This window comes from Mustelus asterias, chromosome 25 (assembly GCF_964213995.1).
Source record: "Mustelus asterias chromosome 25, sMusAst1.hap1.1, whole genome shotgun sequence".
Classification (NCBI taxonomy): Eukaryota; Metazoa; Chordata; class Chondrichthyes; order Carcharhiniformes; family Triakidae; genus Mustelus; species Mustelus asterias.
In genome coordinates, this window is record NC_135825.1 from 4151740 (window position 1) to 4172160 (window position 20421).

The 20421-nt window shown below is 47.2% G+C and overlaps 1 protein-coding gene across 2 annotated transcripts in view; it reads right to left on the reverse strand.

Annotated features, from left to right (window-relative positions):
• Window positions 1-296: 296 nt before the first annotated feature.
• The window catches only part of LOC144479222 (protein phosphatase 1H-like), a 43301-nt gene continuing 23176 nt past the window's right edge, over window positions 297-20421 (reverse strand). For both annotated transcript variants that reach the window (XM_078197885.1, XM_078197884.1), the window contains 7 exons: window positions 18157-18269; window positions 16164-16248; window positions 14456-14574; window positions 12322-12385; window positions 5095-5202; window positions 3637-3788; window positions 297-1012 (listed from right to left, as the gene is read on the reverse strand). In XM_078197885.1, the coding sequence (XP_078054011.1) occupies window positions 874-1012; window positions 3637-3788; window positions 5095-5202; window positions 12322-12385; window positions 14456-14574; window positions 16164-16248; window positions 18157-18269 (780 nt within the window). In that variant the 3' untranslated portion in view covers window positions 297-873. The remainder of the gene's footprint in view (window positions 1013-3636; window positions 3789-5094; window positions 5203-12321; window positions 12386-14455; window positions 14575-16163; window positions 16249-18156; window positions 18270-20421) is intronic.

A 20421-nucleotide genomic window follows, 5' to 3' on the forward strand; every position in this document is an offset into this window, starting at 1 on the left:
GAGGGGGCGTGGCACCGAGGGGGGGAGGGGGCGTGGCACCGAGGGGGGGAGGGGGCGTGGCACCGAGGGGGGGAGGGGGCGTGGCACCAAGGGGGGGAGGGGGCGTGGCACCAAGGGGGGGAGGGGGCGTGGCACCAAGGGGGGAGGGGGCGTGGCACCAAGGGGGGGAGGGGGCGTGGCACCGAGGGGGGAGGGGCACCGAGGGGGGGCGTGGCACCGAGGGGGGCGTGGCACCGAGGGGGGGAGGGGGCGTGGCACCGAGGGGGGGAGGGGGCGTGGCACCGAGGGGGGGAGGGGGCGTGGCACCGAGGGGGGGAGGGGGCAGCACCGAGGCGGGAGGGGGAGCGGCACCAAGGGGGGGAGGGTCCGGCACAGACAGGGGGAGGGGGCGTGGCACCGAGGGGGGGAGTGCAGCATTGTTGTGGGCGTTGCCTTTGTGTGAATTGTTAATCTGAGGTCCAGTCTGTCCGATCAGGTGCGTGTCTCCCATGGCGAAACCTGGGAGAGTTGGGCCTAAAATCCATCCCTCAGTCAATATCAGTAAAAAACATTATCACCAGGTCATTTGCAGCATTGTTGTGGCAGCTTGCTGTGCACTGAACTGTTCCCGCCTTCCCAACATTACAATAACCACGTTTCAAATCTACTTCATTGGCTGAGAAACACTTTGAGATGTTCCATGCTGAAAGGTGCTATATAAATGCAGGCTTTGCTTCTTCTGTCGGTGCTCCTGCTGTGAAGGTTTATATCTCGAGGGGAAGTGGCGGGGCGGGGGTGGTGTTAGAAAGTAGCAAAAAAAATAAATCCCGCCATGGGATTGGATGGATATTTCGATCCTAACATCTGCGTTGTCAGTCTTTGCGGAGTTCCAGATCATGTGTGGCCGTAAAGGGGAATAACAAAGACCGAGATGTCATCACCCGAGCCCAGCCTGTCATTGGACAGCCGCCAGCCATGTTCCTTCAGGATTCCGCGGGATCTCATCACCAGTTCCTGAGCAGCCAGTGTGAATCTGTGGAGAGAATGATATGCAATCACATACAATATACAGCACAGGAACTGGCCACTCGGCCCAACTAATATGTGCTGATTGTGATGTCGCTGTGCCTTGAACAAATGTATTCCTGTCATGTTTCTTGTGAGGGGTATGTTTAAAATTCAGCTCTGTTCTACATGGTGCCAATTGGTCTACACCAGGCAGCTCGCATGCTGAGAATGCAGGCTAATGATTGAATTTAGCTGGGGATGTGTTTGTTCTAATCTGAGTTAATGTATTTTTGTTTATTTGGTCTTTCCCTAGGGTTTCAGAGTAGGGTTTTAATTATGTTGATTGATAGAGACAGTCGTGTGTTCAAGGGGAGGAGCTAAGATTACAGGGAAAAGCAGGCAGTTACTGTCGGATTCTGAAAGAAGCAAGAGGTCTCTATCTCTATCTCTCTCTCTGGAGGCTGCTGTTTGGGAGCTGCTCGGAGAAATAGTTTATCTGTCTCTCTCTCCAGAGGTGTTTTGGAGGACTGGCAGCCCAAGCATGTAATCCTGTGCATAGCTAACCCTGTGTGTCGCTAACTGATTTTGAAGAGGAGTTTAAGTCTATAAGAGGAATATTGCTGGAGACAGGTTAGCAAATTCTTAATATTTCAATTGGTAAAAGTTAAGCTAATTCATTCGTTAAACTGTATTGCTAAATAAAGTTTATTTTGATACAAGTTTCCCAGTGAGTCAACATAATCACACCTGCAGTGAAACACCTTTTCCTCACACTAATTCCAAAACAGAAAAATTCTTGTGGTCTTCATAACATACTCAGTGATTTCTGAACCGTACCGTAACATGGTGCTCACACTGCACACAAGTTTCCTCCCATTGCATCGATCTCATCTCAGTCTTTCACAGTACCTTTTCATTCCCTTTTGCCTCAGCTACTCACCTGGTTGGATTTTGAAGGCATCCACACTATCTCCCTCAACCACTACCCACAACACTTTCTAAATTAAGTGGCTGCAATGCATTGGTTGGAAATCACATTGCGGCATTCGGAACCTGTGGAAAAATTCGATACAAGTCTTCCTTTCTCCTAGTAGGACTGTTGCGTTGCTCAGATGAAGAGAGGTGGCTTCAACAAAGGGGCTCTGGTGGCAGGGGTGGTCACAGTAAGAAGTCTAACACCACCAGGTTAAAGTCCAACGGGCAGGGATGGAGACTGAAGAAGCTGAGATTCATAAAGTCACAGAATCCCTACAGTGCAGAAGGAGGTCATTCGGCCCATCGAGACTGCACCGCCTCTCCGAAAGAGCATCCTATGCAGGCCCAACCCCATCCGCATAATCCCACGTATTTATCCCACAAATCCCCCTAACCTACACATCTTTGGACACTGAGGGAGAATTTAGCACGGCCAATCCACTTAACCAGCACGTCTTTCGGACAGTTGGATGAAAGAGGGGCAACCCGGAGGAAACCCACGCAGACACAGAGAGAACGTATAAACTCCACACAGACAGTGACCCAAGGCTGGAATTGAACCCGGGTCCCTGGCATTGTGAGGGCTGGTTTCCTTAGAACAGAGAAGGTTGCAGGAAGAGGTATTCAAAATTGAGGAGCTTTGTCTGAGTAAATAAGGAGAAATTGTGTCCACTTGCAAGATGCTCAGAGAGCGGAAGGCATAGGTTGAAGATAATTGGGAAAAGAGCCAGAGGGGAACTGAAGATTGTCAATGAGGGTTTTAGCAATGATACCTTCTTTGGATGTGATATTAAACTGAGGCCCTGTCTACCTCCTCAGATATATGTAAAAGATCCAATGACACTACTGTGACATTGCAGCTTTATAGAGCCTTAGTTAGGCCGCACTTGGAATATAGTGTTCAATTCCGGTCACATTACCAGAAGGATGTGGAGGCTTTGGATGGAGTACAGAAAAGATTTACCAGGATGTTGCCTGGTATGGAGGGCATTAGCTATGAGGAGTGGTTGGAGAAACTTGGTTTGTTCTCACTGGAACGATGGAGGTTGAGGGGCGACCTGATAGAAGTCTACAAGATTATGAGAGGCATGGACAGAGTGGACAGTCAGAAGCTTTTTCCCAGGGTGGAAGAGTCAAATACTAGGAGGCATAGGTTTAAGGTGCGTAAAGGAGATGTACAAGGCAAATATTTTACACAGAGGGTGGTGCGTGCCTGGAACTCGCTGCTGGGGGAGGTAATGGAAGTAGATACAATAGTGACTTTTAAGGGGCGTCTTGACAAATACATGAATAGGATGGGAATAGAGGGATATGGTCCTGGAAGGGTAGGGGGTTTTAGTTCAGTCGGGCAGCATGGTCCGTGCAGGCTTGGAGGACCGAAGGGCCTGTTCCTGTGCTGTAATTTTCTTTGTTCAATATCACCAAAGTTGCGTTCCTAAAATAATCTGGCTTGTGGGATCTTGCTGTGTTTAAATTGACGGGTGACTGCTCTTGAAAATGTTGATGGACTTGGGACGTGCTGAGGTTGTGCAAGGTGCTATACAAATGCAGGGTCTGTTGAAACGTTTTGCATAACGTCCTTTTTATTTCAGTGGCGCCCCCTGGATATGCAGGATTGATTCCGTGAGGGAGATCACGGAGACTTTAGGAAAAACCCCCATTAACTCCACAAACCTGTTGGGATTGTCAGCGTCGCAGCTGGACAGAATGCGGATGACCGCGTCTGCTACCTCTCGGTCCGAGACCACGTCCCACAGGCCGTCGGTTCCGAGCACTATCACATCGTCCACTCCATGCTCATGCTGAGCGACATCGTACACTTTCACCTGCCAAAGTTAACAGCGGAAGCTAGCTTTAATCAAACTAACACCTCAGTGACATCAGTTATATAATACTTACAGTACAAGAAAAACCAGGCCATTCAGCCCAAGAGACCTCTGGCAGCGTTTATGCAGCCAGAAGAAGCAGCGCTTCGAAAGCTAGTGGATTTTGCTACCAAATAAACCTGTTGGACTTTAACCTGGTGTTGTGAGACTTCTTACAGCATTTATGCGCCACACAGATACTTCATTCCATTGAAACAATACAGTCTGCGGCACGGTAGCACAGTGGTTAACACTGCTGCTTCACAGCTCCAGGGTCCCGGGTTCAATTCCCGGCTCGGGTCACTGTCTGTGTGGAGTTTGCACATTCTCCTCGTGTCTGCGTGGGTTTCCTCCGGGTGCTCCGGTTTCCTCCCACAGTCCAAAGATGTGCGGGTTAGGTTGATTGGCCATGCTAAAATTGCCCTTAGTGTCCTGGGATGCGTAGGTTAGAGGGATTAGTGGGTGGATATGGGGGTAGGGCCTGGGTGGGATTGTGGTCGGTGCAGACTTGATGGGCCGAATGGCCTCTTTCTGTGCTATAGGGTTTCTAAGATTCTAAGATTACTTTCTCCCTCGTGTATTTATTTAAGTTCCTTAAATGAAGAATTCATAGAAACCCTACAATGTAGAAAAAGGCCATTTGGCCCATCGAACCTGCATCGACAGTCTCACCCAGCCCCTTTTTTGTATTCGTTCATGGGACATGGCCGTCGCTGGCTGGGCCAGCATTTATTCCCATTCCTAGTTGCCCTCGGAGGGCAGTTGAGAGTCAACCACATTGCTGCGGCTCTGGAGTCACATGTAAGCCAGACCGGGTAAGGACGGCAGATTTCCTTCCCTAAAGGACATTAGTGAACCATTAGTGATCCCTGAAGTTCCACATTTTTACCCTGCTAACCCCTCTGACACTAAGGGACAATTTAGCATGGCCAATCCACCTAACCCACACATCTTTGGACAGTGGGAGGAAACCGGGGCACCCGGAGGAAACCCACGCAGACACGGGGAGAGCGTTCAAACTCCACACAGTCACCCAAGGCCAGAATTGAACACAGGTCCATGGTGCTGCGTGGCAGCAGTGCTAACCCTAATGTTGGATGAAAAACAGAAAATCCTCAATGGAATCAAAGTCTCTCTGCATCTACTGGATAAACACAGTAAGAGTTTTAACAATACCAGGTTAAAGTCCAACAGGTATATTTGGTAGCAAATGCCAAAAGGTCTACTGGATAACCCATTTTTGATAAATTCCATTGCTGATTCTCACCTCTGGCACGCACGACAGGAAAGGTTTGATATGGATGTTGGAACAATACACCTTCAGGTTGTGATCACCCAGTCCACGAGTCACTCCAATGGTTGCCATGACCCGAGCCTGTGGGGACAGCGTCAATCAGTCAATATCTCAGTAATTCTCATTCATCAGGGTAAACCCCCCCCCTCCACCCCTCTCCCCAAGAGTCCGCTAAATATGCTTCTTGTACTTTGACACACGGAGAGGAAGTGTTACCTTTTGGGATGTTCCCCAACTCTTGTGGTCAGACGGTACTTTGCATAAACTGGGTCTCATAATAAACTGAAACCCGTGCTGTTATACTCTGCTGCCCACATGGCAGTGCTCCCAGGTTCAACAATGACGTGTTTATCCTAATTTACGCAGCGGAAAAGATATTTTAATTGTATCAAAACAGAATCTGGCCAACTGCAACTTTCAGCTCTTCTGTGTTCTTGTTCAGTTTAAAAGACAATTGTCCGATTTCATTGGTGTGTTTCACAAGCATAACTCCAGTCTTGTCCTCATGAAGATGCGAGGGATAAGGTTTAAAGGAGATGTACGAGGCAAGTTTTTTTTACACAGAGGATGGTGGGTGCCTGGAACTCACTGCCGGGGAGGTAGTGGAAGCGGATACGATAGTGACTTTAAGGGGCATCTTGATAAATACATGAATCGGATGGGAATAGAGGGATATGGTCCCCGGAAGGGTAGGGGGTTTTAGTTCAGTCGGACAGCATGGTCGGTGCAGGCTTGGAGGGCCGAAGGGCCTGTTCCTGCGCTGTAATTTTCTTTGTTCTTTGTTTTAATTAGCAGTGTGCCGGTTAAACTATTGGATCAAAATTAACTATTTGATCGGATACATTTACAGGTAAAATCATCGGAATCAACAAAAACACAACATACAAAAAATCATATTTGTCAAAAAGAAAAGTATAAACTTTCACCAATCAGTGCTCCTGCCACTGAATAGTCAGCAAATTAGATGGAAGTGGTTACTCGAATGGCACCAGGATTGAGTGACCAGTTATACTGAATTTCAGCTTGGGTCATTGCCTGTGTGGAGTTTGTACATTCTCCCCGTGTCTGCGTGGGTTTCTTCCGGGTGCTCCGGTTTCCTCCCACAGTCCAAAGATGTGCAGGTTAGGTGGATTGGCCATGCTAAGTTGACCCTTAGTGTCCCAAGATGTGTAGATTAGGAGGATTAACAGGATAAATACATGGGGTTGCAAGGATAGGGCTGGGATAGGTGCTCTGTCAGAGAGTCAATGCAGACTTGATGGGCCGAATAGCACTGCAGGGATTTTTTGATTCTATGATATGTAGACACTGGAGAAGCTGGGATTGTTCTCAGAACAGAGCAGGTTAAGGGGAGGTTTAATGAGCAGTTTTGATTAGGTAACGAGTAACTTATTTCCACCGGCTGGAGGGTTGGGAAGAAAGAGCATGTGCAAGATTCATGGGACACTGGCAGCGGTACTCAGGAAAGACGACGTTGTTCTGTTGGGATGAGGTGCAGTTAGACAGGGCTGGGAGCAATGGCCTGGAGGAGTTGCAGAACTCACACAGTGGGGGATGGAATTGGGTAAATGGAAAATTATAAATCTAATGCAAAGAGCCAAGGCAATAAAACAGTGTAGTGATGTGGGTAAAGGCAAGACAGGAGAAGATAAGACAAGAGGGGTAGGAAAGAACAGTGAGATTAACCGTGGTTAAGTTTATTTATTAGTGTCACAAGTAGAAACGTTTAAGAGGCATCTATTGTTGTTATTTTTATTACTGGCACAAGTAGGCTTACATTAACACTGCAATGAGGTTACTGTGAAAATCCCCTAGTCGTCACACTCCGGCGCCTGTTCGGGTACACCGAGTTAGAATTTAGCATGCCCAATGCACCTAACCAGCACGTCTTTCTTTCCTCTAGGGCACCTGGAGGAAACCCATGCAGATATGAGTAAAATGTGCAGACTCCGCACAGACAGTGTCCCAAGCCGGGAATCGAACCCGGGTCATTGGCGCTGTGAGGCAGCAGTGATAACCACTGCGATAATAATGCATCAACAACCAAGGTCCATGCTGGAAATAGTACTCAAAAATTAAGGGCTCTTTATCTGAATGTGCTGAGCACTCTCAACAATATAGATGAACGAGTGGCCCAAATGGAGACAAACGGTCTTCAGCTGATTAGCTCTATGAGGTTTACATAGTGGGAAGGTGACCAAGTTTGGAAAATAAATATTCCAGGGTGCATAACATTTCGAAAAGACAGAGTGGAAAAGGGGGCATATAGCCCTGATAATAAAAGATGACACAAGGACATTAGTGAGAAAGGATCTTGGCTCAGAGCTCGGGGCAGGATGTCCTGTGCAACCCACACCGAGTGTTTCACCGTGGCAGGAAGTGGCCTGGCATTAACCAGTGGTGGGATCAGCTGGTTCTGCCATGGTCAATGGGGTTTCCTGTTGAATTCATCCCTCGCCACTGGAAAACCCATGGCAGGGGTGCACCATCAGCAGGACTGGAAGATCCCAACAGTGTGAACAGCCGGAAAGTTCCAGGCCAGGAAGTAGAACCTAGATAGTGGTGATCAGGAATAATAAGTGGGAGTAGTTTATAGGCCCCCTAACGATAGGTAAAATGTTGATCAGAGCATTAGACAAGAAATTATTGGAGCATGTCACAATGGCAATTAAATAGTTATGAGGGACTTCAATCTTCATATAGACTGGACGAAACAAATTATAAAAGGTGGCCTGGACAATGCATTTGTAGAATAATTTCTTGGCACTTTCCTGGAGCAATAGGTGGTGGAACCAACTAGGGATAAAGTTATGTTAGATTTAGCACCTGCAATGAGGCAGGGTAACTTAGTTATCTTGTAATAAAAGATCCACTGGAAAATTGTGTTCATAATACAACTGAATTCCATATTAAGTCTGAAAGTGATATATTCCAATCACAAACAAGAATTTTTTAAACTTAACCCAAACCAATTAGATAGCTATGAGCAAAGTCATAGAGGTTTACAGCGTGGAAACAGGCCCTTCGGCCCAACTTGTCCATGCCGACTGGTTGAAGTTGATTGGGCAAATAGACTAAAAGGTACGTCGGTAAATAAACAGTGGGAAACATTTAAAGAAATATCTCAAAATATTCAACAAAAATACATTCTATTGAAAACAAAATGTCTGGCTTACTAAGAAGTTAAGGATACAGTCGTATTAGATTTTTTTTTTCAGAAAAGGGGCTCAGAAAGAATAGTAGCTCTAGAACCCAGCAAAGAACCACTAAAAAGGGGAAAAAAATAGAAGAGTAAACGTGCCGGAAATATAAAAACAGATTGTAAAAGCTTTACAAGTATATAAAAAGGTAAGAGAGTAGCTAAAGTAAACATTGATCCCTCAGAAGCAGCAGCAGTACAAATGATCATGGGGGATGAGCAAATGGCAAAGGCACTGGACAAATATTATGGCCACATCTTCCAGCCGTTCACACCCCTCCGTCACTGCAAGCGAGGATGGAAAATTTGGTGCTCAGCCAAATCTCCATTCACTGCAGCGGGACCAGAGAACCCCGCCAGTGTGAATGGACAGAAAACTCCGGCTTTAGTGTCGGTCTTCACAGTGGAAGAAAATTAAGTTAATTCATATCAACAGTAGAAGCTATTACAGAAACTCAGAGACTAAAATTCCAACAAATCTCCAGGTCTTGGGGGCCTACTTCCTAGGGTTCTAAAAGAGATAGCTGCAGAGATACAGGAAGCACTAACTATGATTTTCCAAAAATCTCTATATCCTTATAACAATCCCAATCCTGGGATATACCGCAATTCCTGGCAACATCATAAACCTCTTTCCCTTTATTCTGGAAAAGTCCCAGCAAATTGATAGTTAGCAGATGTAACGTCATTAACCAAGAAAGGAAGTAGAGAGAAAATAGAGAACTACAGACCAGTCAGCCTGACATCAGTCATTGGGAAAGTGTTCAAATCTACTATTCAGCATGTCTTAGCAATGCACTTAGAAAAATATAGCATGATCAATCAGAGTCAAGATGGTTTTACAAAGGAAAATTGTGTTTGACAAATGTATTGGAGATTTTGAGGATGTAGCTGGTAGGGTAGATAAAAGAAAATCAGTAGATGTAGTATATCCGGAATACCAAAACGCATTCAATAAGGTGCCACACTAAAGATTAATGAGTATGATAAAGGGTCATGGAATTGAGGGCAATTTTTCAGCATATAGTCTTGGTTAACAGGCAAGACGTCTAATTTTTTTTTTATTAATGTCACAAGTAGGCTTACATTAACACGTCAATGAAGTTACTGTGAAAATCCCCCAGCCGCCACACTCCAGCGCCTGTTCGGGTACACTGAGGGAGAATTTAGCACAGCCAATGCGCCCTAACCAGCACGTCTTTCGGATTGCAGGAGGACACCAAAGCACCCAGAGGAAACCCACGCAGACACGGGGCGAACGTACAGACTCCTCACAGGCAGCGACCCAAGCCGGGAATCGAACCCGGGTCCCTGGCGCCGTGAGGCAGCCGTGCTAACCACTGTGCCACCATGCAAAGCAAAGAGTAGGGATAAGTGGGTCATTTTCAAGTTGGCAGGCTATGACAGGTGCAGACCCCGGCAAGGACCAGTGCTGGGGCCTCAGCTATTTACAATCTATGTTAATGACTTAGACAAGAGACAGAGTGTACTGTATCTATGTTTGTTCACGACACAAAGATGGGTGGGAATGCAATCTGTGGGGAGGACCCAAAGAGGCTGCAAAGAGATATAGATGGGTTAGTGAGCGGAGTCTGAGGTAGCAGATGGAGTATAATGTGGGGATGTGAGAGGTTATTCACTGTGGTCGTAAGGATATAAAGGCACAAAAACTTCTAAATATTGAGAACAGAAACACTTGGGTGTACGAGTACGAGGAACACAGAAAGTTAGTACATGCAAATAGCACATTTCCCTTTACTTATAAGGGGATTAGAGTACAAGAATAAGCAAATCTTGCTACTATTTTATAGGGCATTGGTGAAACCACACCTGGAATACTGTGTGCAACTTTGGTGTTCACAGTTAAGGAAGGATTTACTTGCACTGGAGACATTACAGCAAAGGTTCACTAGATTGGTCCCTGGAATGAGAGGATTGTTCTATGATGTGGTGATGTGTAAATTGGGCTTATATTTCTCTGCAGTTCAAAAGAGCATAAGGTGATCTTACTGAATCATAAAAAATTCTTTAGGGCCTCAAATGATACAGGTTTTTCCACTGGCTGGGAAATCTAGAACATGGGAATAATCTCAGGATCATTTAGGACTGAGATGGGGAGAGATTTCTTCACTCAAAGTTTTGTCAATCTTTGGAATTCTCCACGCTGAGGGTTGTGGATGCTCCATCGTTGAATATATTTAAGACCGGCTGGACAGACTTTGATCTCTCAGGGAATTAAGGGATATGAGGAGCAGGTGGGAAAATGGGGTAAAAGCACAAGATCAGCCAGGATAGTATTAAAAGGCGGAACAATTTCGATGGGCCGAATGCCTCCTCTGGTCCTATTCCAGATGTTTTCCAGAGAACACAGATTTAAAATAATTGACTGAAGAAACAGAGAGAGGGAGAAGGAGGAGGAGGGGAAACATTTATATATCTGGGACTAACAGGTGGTGGAAACAGATTCAATAATAACTTTCAAAAGGGGGTCAGATAAAGTGAAAAGCAAAATCAGCAGGCAGAGAGGGACTTGGGGCGGCACGGTGGCACAACAGTTCGCACTGCTGCTTCACAGCGCCAGGGACCCGGGTTCGATTCCCGGCTTGGGTCACTGTCTGTGCAGAGTCTGCACGTTCTCCCCGTGTCTGCGTGGGTTTCCTCCGGGTGCTCCGCTTTCCTCCCATAGTCTGAAAGATGTGCTGGTTAGGTGCATTGGACATGCTGAATTCTCCCTCAGTGTACCCAAATGGGGGATTTTCACAGTAACTTCATTGCAGTGTTAATGTAAGCCTACTTGTGACACTAATAAATAAACTTTAAACTAATCAGCTCTTTCAAAGAGCCAGTACAAGCACAATGGGTTGAATGGCCTGTTTCTACAATTAGCCTTTCCAATGAACTCTTAATAAGGAAACAGGATCTTCTGAAATGAACTGAACTTCTCCATTTTGCAGGTGTAAACCACATGGTGACATGTCCGGCCTCGCGAGTCTGCAAACTATTGGCAACAGCAAAACACCAACATCACATCAAGGAGAATCCCTGTACGTAACCAAAAATGACGCTTCCTCCATTCCAATGCCGCAAGTTGTGTTTACTCACTCAAGGACTCAAAGGATCAGTCACATGACAATGTTTTAAAGTGGAGTTCGGAAACCACGATATTAACAGTTTAGAACTCTGGGAAGAGAGACATTAAGGGATGGAAGTTAAGAGTTCCTGTATAGATTTTGCTCAGACCCCATGAATGGACCTCACTGAGGTTAATCCTAGTTGCTACATTACAGTTTCGCAATCCACATACGTCAAAATATCCAGCCAACTGAATAGGATGAGACACTAAACCCGGGCTGGAGTTACTATTTCACAGTTGATGGAATAGATTGCTATTTTAAAATGAGCAGAGAAGCTGCCATCCATCGGTATCCTGACCAAGATTTACCCTCAACCCCAACAGATTGTCTGATAATTATATAGAATGCTACAACACTGAAGTGGCCATTCAGTCCACTGTATCTAAACTGGTTCTTTGTAAAAACTCCCCAATCAGTCCTATTCCCCCTGTTCCTGCCCCATAGCCCTGTAAACACACTTTCTCAACTTGCACTGCCATTTGTGTATACACACTCCAGACCTTTCCATTCCTGCACCTCTTTAACATCATACTATTTAGGTCATATGATTACAGCAGACAAACTGTGAACTCAAGTGGTATAAAAGGTATTGAGGTGTCCAATCAGCCATGATTGTATTGAATGGCGGAGCAGGTTAGATGGGCTGAATGGCCTCCTCTTGTTTCTATGCTCCTATGCTGCTAACTCACTGTTATGCAGGAAAACCCAATGCATCATTGGCTGTGAAATGCCTCTGGGGTGTCCAGAGGATGTGACGGACGTTAAAAACACAAGTTTGTTGCTTCTTTCATACACGGGCCAAAGTTTCCTCTCCTGGACGGACGTCATTTACATTGTTCACCAGCTGGTTTCTGCAAAATGCTTTACCTTTTTCCCTTCACCGTACACCAACGGGAACTTCAGATCGTCCTCCTCTATCGTCTTGTATGCCCTGTAGGAAGGAGGAGGGAGGTTAATGATTAAAATGAGAGATCCTGCTTTAACCAAGCTTCTGAATTTTTCCAACGATCGAAGACTCAGATGTCGGAATTTTACCGCCAGGCCCACCCTGGAATCGGGGCGGGCGCGGCTCGGAGAACGGAATTCTCCATTGGTCTCGGGTGGGATTTTACGAGCCTCGCCCGAGCGAGGTCAGAAAATACCGGCTAGAGAATCTTAAAGCGCAGAACAAAGACCATTTGGCCCATCATTCCTGTGCCAGCTCTTTGAAAGATCAATTAGATAGATAGGTTCTTGATTAATAAGGGGATCAGGGGTTATGGGGAAAAGGCAGGAAAATAGGGATGGGAAAAATATCAGCCATGATTGAATGGCGGAGCAGACTCAATGGGCCGAATGGCCTAATTCTGCTCCTATGTCTTATGGTCTTATAGTCCCACTCCCAACCCACCCACTGCCACCACCACCACTCTCCACCTAGCTCCTCCTCCCTCCCACGCCCCACCCTCTCAACAGCCCTATCCAATTCCCTTTTGAAAGTTATTATGAAATCTGCTTTCACAGTTGTTTTGGACGCTGCATTCCAGAACAAAACAACTCACTGCGGGAAATAAATCTTTCCTCATCGCATCTCTGATTCTTTTGCCAATGATCTTGGGTGAGATTCTCCAGCCTCCCAGCGCCGTGTTTCCCGGCGGTGAAAGGCAGGTTGCTGTTCGCCCGTCCCACCGCTGTCTCCGGGATTTCCCATTGCTGTCACACCGCGCCACCGTGAAACCCGCGGGTGGGTGGTGCTGGCAGAACCAGAGAGTCACACTGGCATGGACGGCCGGAGAATTTGGCCCTTAAACTTGTCTTTTGGTTACTGACCCTCCTGCCAGTGGAAACAGTTTCTCCTTATTGACTCTGTCAAACCTCTCACGATTCTCACACTTCTCATCTTTCTCTGCTGTTCGGAGAATCCCAGCTTCTCCGCATCCTCATCCCGGGTAACATTCCAGTAAATCTCCTCTGCACCCTCTCCAAGATCTTCACATCCTTCCGAGAATGTGCTGCCCAGAATTGGCGTTTCTTTTAAAGTTTAATGTTTTAAAATTTATTTTTTAATGTCCCAAGTAGGCTTACATTAACAGTGCAATCAAGTTACTGTGAAAATAAGTAATCATAGAATCATAGAATCCTACAGCGCAGGAGGTGGCGATTCGGCCCATCGAGTCTGCAGTGACCACAATCCCACCCAGGCCCAATCCCTATCCATGCATTTACCCTAGCTAATCCCCCTGACACTAAGGGTCAATTTAGTATGGCCAATCCACCTAACCCGCACGTCCTCAAACTCCCCTAGTCACCACACTCCGGCGCCTGTTCGGGTACACTGAGGGAGAATTTAGCACAGCCAATGTACCTAACCAGCATGTCTTTCAGACTGTGGGAGGAAACCAGAGCACCCAGAGGAAACCCACGCAGACGCGGGGAGAACGTGCAGACTCCACACAGACAGTGACCCAAGCCGGGAATCGAACCAAGGTCCCTGGCGCTGAGAGGCAGCGGTGCTAATCAGTGTGCCACCGTGCCGTGCCGAGCCGAGGAATGTAACTTCCTCGCTGCTATTATATTCGGCAACCTAACATCAGGGCAACTTGAGTAAAATAGAATGAGCGACAGATCTTACCGGCACTCAATTCTTTTGAGATTCATCACCTCCCCAGATTAGTTATTGAAGGACAGGTATGAATGTACAAAGATTTCATCCCGTTCGCTGCCCGGACCTGGCTTCACCCTCTATCCCGCTCCCTCTGTCCGCCTCTCCGTCAGGAACCCGTGCCAGCATTTCCGACAAGGTGCGGGGTCTGAGCACGTTCAATGAAACGCACTGTAGTAACGACGTGTTTAACCTAACGCTCGCCACATTTCCTGTGGTTTTTTTCACCTGCCTCCCCACCGTCTGGGGGCCTCGCTGCCCCACAATCCATCCCTCCCCACAAAGCTGCACAAGGACATTTGCCAGTCCCCCCTCCCAACCCTCTCCCTCCCCGATTACTGGTCCCTGGTGGCCTCTCACCAGCCTGTCATGCTGTAATCCCGAAACAGCATTTTCCGTCCAATTTCCCGATGCTGGATTCTCCTGGGAAATTCCAAATGTGTGAACTCGTTTCCAAGGAGATGCGGCTGTAAATATCCCTAAACAACAACAACAACAACATGCATTTAAATAGCGCCTTTAACAAAGGAAAACATCCCGTCATGCTGGATAGGAGCAATGATCAAACACAATTTGACACTGAGCAATGCAAGGAGATTTTAGAGCAAATGTCCAAAAGGTTTAGTTGAACAAGTAGGTTTTAAGGAGCGTCTTAAAGGAGGAGAGAGGTAAAGAGGCAGAGATGGTTGGAGAGAGAATTCCAGAACGTCGGGCCTCCGTAGCCTAAGACATGTTTACCAATGGTGAAGTGATAAAAATCAGTTAAATTCAAGAGGCCAGAATTGGAGGAGAGTAAAGATTCTCTCCGGTACAGTGGCACAGTGGCAAGCACTGTTGCCTCACAGCGCCAGGGACCCGGGTTCGATTCCTGGCTTGGGTCAATGTCTATGTGGAGTTTGCACGTTCTCCCCGTGTCTGCATGGGTTTCCTCTGGGTGCTCCAGTTTCCTCCCACAGTCCAAAGATGAGCGAATTAGGTGGATTGGCCATGCTAAATTGCCCCTTAGTGGCAGGGAGATTAGCTAGGGTAAATGCAGGGGGTGACAGGGATAGGGCCTGGTTGGTATTGTGGTCAGAGCAGACTCAATGGGCCAAATGGCCTCCTTCTGCACTGCAGGATTCTATGATCTCGAAGGAGCAGGACAAGGTTTGAGAGATGAGGTATGACAAGGTCCCGGAGGGATTGATTTGAAAACAAGGATGAGAATTTTTAAATGGAGGTGGCATTGGGCAGCGGGACTAATGCAGATCAGTGAGTACACAGTGGGTAACTGGAGTTGATGAGAAAAATATGCACACACGGATTCCCAAACCACTGGCTCACACACTGTCTACTTCCGCAGCAACAGCTGGAGAGGTGCACAGAATGTGGGTACTGAGGGAAATTCCCTGGCTGAAGTGAACTGGCTGAGCATGGCAGGAACTGGTCATTGGGGATGGAATCATAGAATGACTACAGTGCAGGAAGAGGCCATTCGGCCCATCAAGCCTGCACCAACCACTATCCCACCCAGGCCCTATCCCCGTAACCCCATGTATTTACCCCGCTAATCCTCCTAACCTACACATTTGGGGCAATTTAGCCTGGCCAATCAACCTAACCTGCACATCTTTGGAGTGTGGGAGGAAACCGGAACACCCGGAGGAAACCCACGCAGACACGGGGAATAACTCCTGATGATGAACCAGTTTTCTCTTCAAATTGAACAAGAAATTTGTGTTTACAAAGCACTTTTCACCACCTCAGGATCTCCCAAAACACTTTACATCAATAAATAATTTTGAAGTGTAATCACTGTTGTAATATAGGAAATGCAGCAGCCAATATGCGCACAGCAAGATCTCACAAACAACAGTGCGATAAATGACCAGACCATCCATTTTTTTGTGATGTTGGTTGAGGAACAGATATTGGGCAGGCTAATGGCAACAACTCCCCCCTGCTCTCCCTCAAAATCGATAGTTCAATCGTCCCGCGTCCACATAACTTGTCTGCCCCAAAAAAAAGGTTTATAAAAGCGTTGTTTTATACATAAGGTAAAACGGAGAGGCAGAAAACACTTCCTTACTAAATACTGCAGTCGCTGTCGTTCCGATTCGGGAGTGAACTCATTGGACAGTGGGATAGTTTCACCGCCACGGATTAAAATGGCTCTGGAATTAAAAAGAGAAGCAACAAGTAATGTACCAAATGATAAAGTTGTACAAAGCTGGAGTTAGAGAATCAAGAGGTTGTTCTTTTCCTCTCCACGTCCACTCTATCTCGGCCTTGCAGTATCCTGTAAGTTTCATCCTTCTAAATTCCAACGAGTACAGACCCAGAGTTCTCAACCATTCCTCATACGACAAGCTCTTCATTCCAGGGATCATTCTTGTGAACCTCCTCTGGAGTAACATGCGCTGTGGATGAAGGGGAACCTGTAGAGATACTGTACTTGGACTTCCAGACGTCATTTGATAAGTGCCACCTCAGAAGGCTATTGTAGAAAATAAAAGCTTACTTGCTTTTTCCTTAAGTTAGATGGTTTCTCAAACTTCTTTAGTTAACCATGGATGGTGGGTCCTCCCCTTAAGAGTTTCTCTTTATTGTAGGAATACACTTATTCTGATTATTCTGAAATATCCCCTTAAATGCATGCCATTGATCTGATGTTGGGAGGGGGAATGGGGTGGGAGGATGTAAGTGGATTTACTGTGACACAAAACAGATCACAATTCTGTAGGACTGGCTGGATGGAGCAGAGAGGCTTTAACTGATCATCCATAATTGTAACTCAAATATTTCACATTGTGCAACAAAATACTCAGCAATGTCTCCAGTAATGTTGGATATTTTTAGAGATGCACATCTTAACCCCTCTGGTAAATATCTTAAACACATCAGTTTACACAAAGATTGCATTGGTTTCTCATGCAAGTAAATACAGCAGCCATTAGTGCAGTCAAGTGCCACAAAACGGGAGCAAGATAATGGTGGCACAGTGGTTAGCACTGCTGCCTCTCAGCGCCACGGACCCAGGTTCAATTCCAGCCTTGGGTCACTGTCTGTGTGGAATTTGCACATTCTCCCCGTATCTGCGTGGGTTTCCTCCGGGCGCTCCGGTTTCCTCTCACACTCCAAAGATGTGCGGCTTAGGTGGATTGGCCACGCTGAATTGTTCCTCAGTGACCCAAGATGTGTAAATTAGATGGATTAGCCATGGGACATGTGTGGGGTTACAGGCGATAGGACCTGGGTAAGATACTCTGTCGGAGAGTCGGTGCAGACTCGATGGGCCGAATGGCCTCTTCTGCACTGTCGGGATTCTATGATAAATGACCAGTAACAAGAACCAAGAAATTCAAGGTTCCAGTATTTCCTGAATTCAGAAAGTCCAAACTGCCTTACAACCAGTAAAATGTTATCTCTGGGGTTACAGGAAATGTGGCAGCCAATTTACACACAGCAAGCTCCCACAAACAGCAACGTGATGACAACCAGATTATCTGTTTTTAGTGATGTTGATCGAGGGATAAATATTACCAAGATACTGGGTATAACTCCCCAACTCTTCTCTGATTATCATCATGAGGTCTCTTATATTCACCTCCGTGAGCAGATGGGGTCTTGGTTTAACATCTTGGTAAGGGGATCAAAGGTTATGGAGGAAAGGCAGAAGAAAGGGCTTGAGCAACTTATCAGCCATGATTGAATAGTGGAGCAGACTTGATGGGCCGAATGGCCTAATTCTGCTCCTATATCTTATGATCTTATCTGAAAGATGACACATCGGTCAGCACAGGACTTCCCCTCAGTACAGCGCTGGCAGTGCCAGTCTGGATGTTGTGCCCAAGTCTCTGGAATGGGATTTAAACCCAGAACTCTCGGACCGTGGCATTCATTCTGCCGCAGCTGGTACTTTGCAAAGCAGGACTGGAGTGGCAGGAGTGGCAAGGGTGGCAGGAATGGCAGGCAGCTCGAGGCCCTATAATCCCCCCCCCCCCCCCAATCTCTGCCCACTCCAATTGACCGCATGACACTGACCCACAATGCAATCTGCCACTGGGGGTTGGGGTTCATACCTGCTGTCACCCGCATTTGCCACGTAGTATTTTCCCAGTAAGTACACAACTGCCAGTGCGCAGCAGCCTCCCAGGATTCCGTGCGAGCTTTGTTCTCTTTCAATTTGCTCATCCTGTAAAAATATCCAACATCAGATCACACACACCCCTGTGAAGAGACCCTCAGAACTAACCTACCTCACCCACCCCAGCATCAGATCACACACACCCTTGTGAAGAGACCCTCAGAATTAACCTACCTCACCCACCCCAGCATCAGATCACACACACCCCTGTGAACAGAGACCCTCAGATAAATCTACCCCCACCCACCCCAGCATCAGATCGCACACACACACCCCTGTGAAGAGACCCACAGAACTAACCTACCTCTCCCACCCCAACATCAGATCACACACACCCCTGTGAACGGAGACCCTCAGATAAATCTACCCCCACCCACCCCAGCATCAGATCGCACACACACACCCCTGTGAAGAGACCCACAGAACTAACCTACCTCACCCACCCCAACATCAGATCACACACACCCCTGTGAACAGAGACCCTCAGAACTAATCTAGCTCCCTCCCCTACAGCATGGTCTCTCCTGAAGGTGATGGCTGCTTTCTCAGTATTACACGTTCCAGGGATAATACAGCATCACATCAGCATCAGGGCGGCACAGTGGTTGGCACTGCTGCCTCACAGCGCCAGGGACCCGGGTTCGATTCCCAGCTTGGGTCACTGTCTGTGTGGAGTTTGCACATTCTCCCCATGTCTGCGTGGGTTTCCTCCGGGTGCTCCGGTTTCCTCCCACAGTCCAAAGATGTGCGGGGTAGGTGGATTGGCCATGATAAATTGCCCCTGAGTGCCAAGGGAATTAACTGGGGTAAATGCATGGAGTTATGGGGATAGGGCCTGGGTGGGATTATGGTCGGTGCAGACTCGATGGGCCGAATGGCCTCCTTCTGCACTGTAGGATTCTGTGATTCTACGATCAATGGTCTTTCTTCAAGAAGGGGGAATACAGTGATGGAAAAAAAGTCACATTTCCATCCTGCCTTCCACAACCACAGGGTGGGTGCTTTATGGCCAATGAAGAATTCTTCTGATTAAAGTTTTAAAGTTTATTTATTAGTGTCAAAAGTAGGCTTACATTAACACTGCAATGAAGTTACTGTGAAAATCCCCTAGTCGCCACACTCCGGCACCTGTTCGGGTACACTGAGGGAAAATTTGGCATGGCCAATTCACCTAACCAGCATGTCTTTCGGACTGTGGGAGGAAACCGGAGCACCCAGAGGAAACCCACGCAGACACGGGGAGAATGTGCAGAGTCCACACAGACAATAACCCAAGCCAGGAATCAAACCCGGATCCCTGGTGTTGTGAGGCAGCAGTACTAACCACTGTGCCACCGTGCCACTCTTATAGTCATTGTTGCAATGTAGGAAACATGGCAGCCAATCTGTGCACAGCAAGATCCCACAAACCAAAACAGCTCAGGATGAAGCATTAGCAGAAAGCGAGCGAAGGACCTGGTTTCAGACCGAGCCCACACGGCGGGATGACGGTGATGATGACAGCGGGGCCAGCCATTAACCATCTCCAGAGAATAAAGGCAAGAATCTAACACTGGATGAATTAGGTGAAGTGAACCAGGTCTGTATTAAAGAAACTTTACAGAGACAAAGCAAAACTCCTCACACACAAACATGGGGCAGCACGGTGGTTAGCATTGCTGCCTCACAGCGACAGGGACCCGGGTTCGATTCCAGCCTCGGGTCACTGTCTGTGTGGAGTCTGCACGTTCTCCCCGTGTCTGAGTGGGTTTCCTCCGGGTGCTCCGGTTTTCTCCCATAGTCCAAAGATGTGCGGGTTAGGTTGATTGGCTACACTAAATTGCCCCTTAGTGTCAGTTCGGGGGTAACAGCAGGGTAAATTTGGTAAGGTTGCTGGTCTAGGACAGGGGGACAGGCATTGGGCAAGATGCTCTTTCGGAGAGTCGATGCAGACTCAATGGGTCGAATGGCCTCCTTCTGCTCTGAAGGGATTCTATGGATTTTCACACAGTTCGCAATCAAATTCTGTTTACATTTTAGCTGTGAGGCCGAGTCAGAAGGTTGTGGGTTCAAGTCCTGCTCAGGTCACAGGCTTGAAATGTTAACTCTCGTTTCCCTCTCTGCCGATGTCACCTGAGCTGCTGATAATCAGAAACATGAGAGGCAGACAGAGCCTCAATTTAATGACTTATCTGAAAGATGGCACCTCTGACAATGCAGC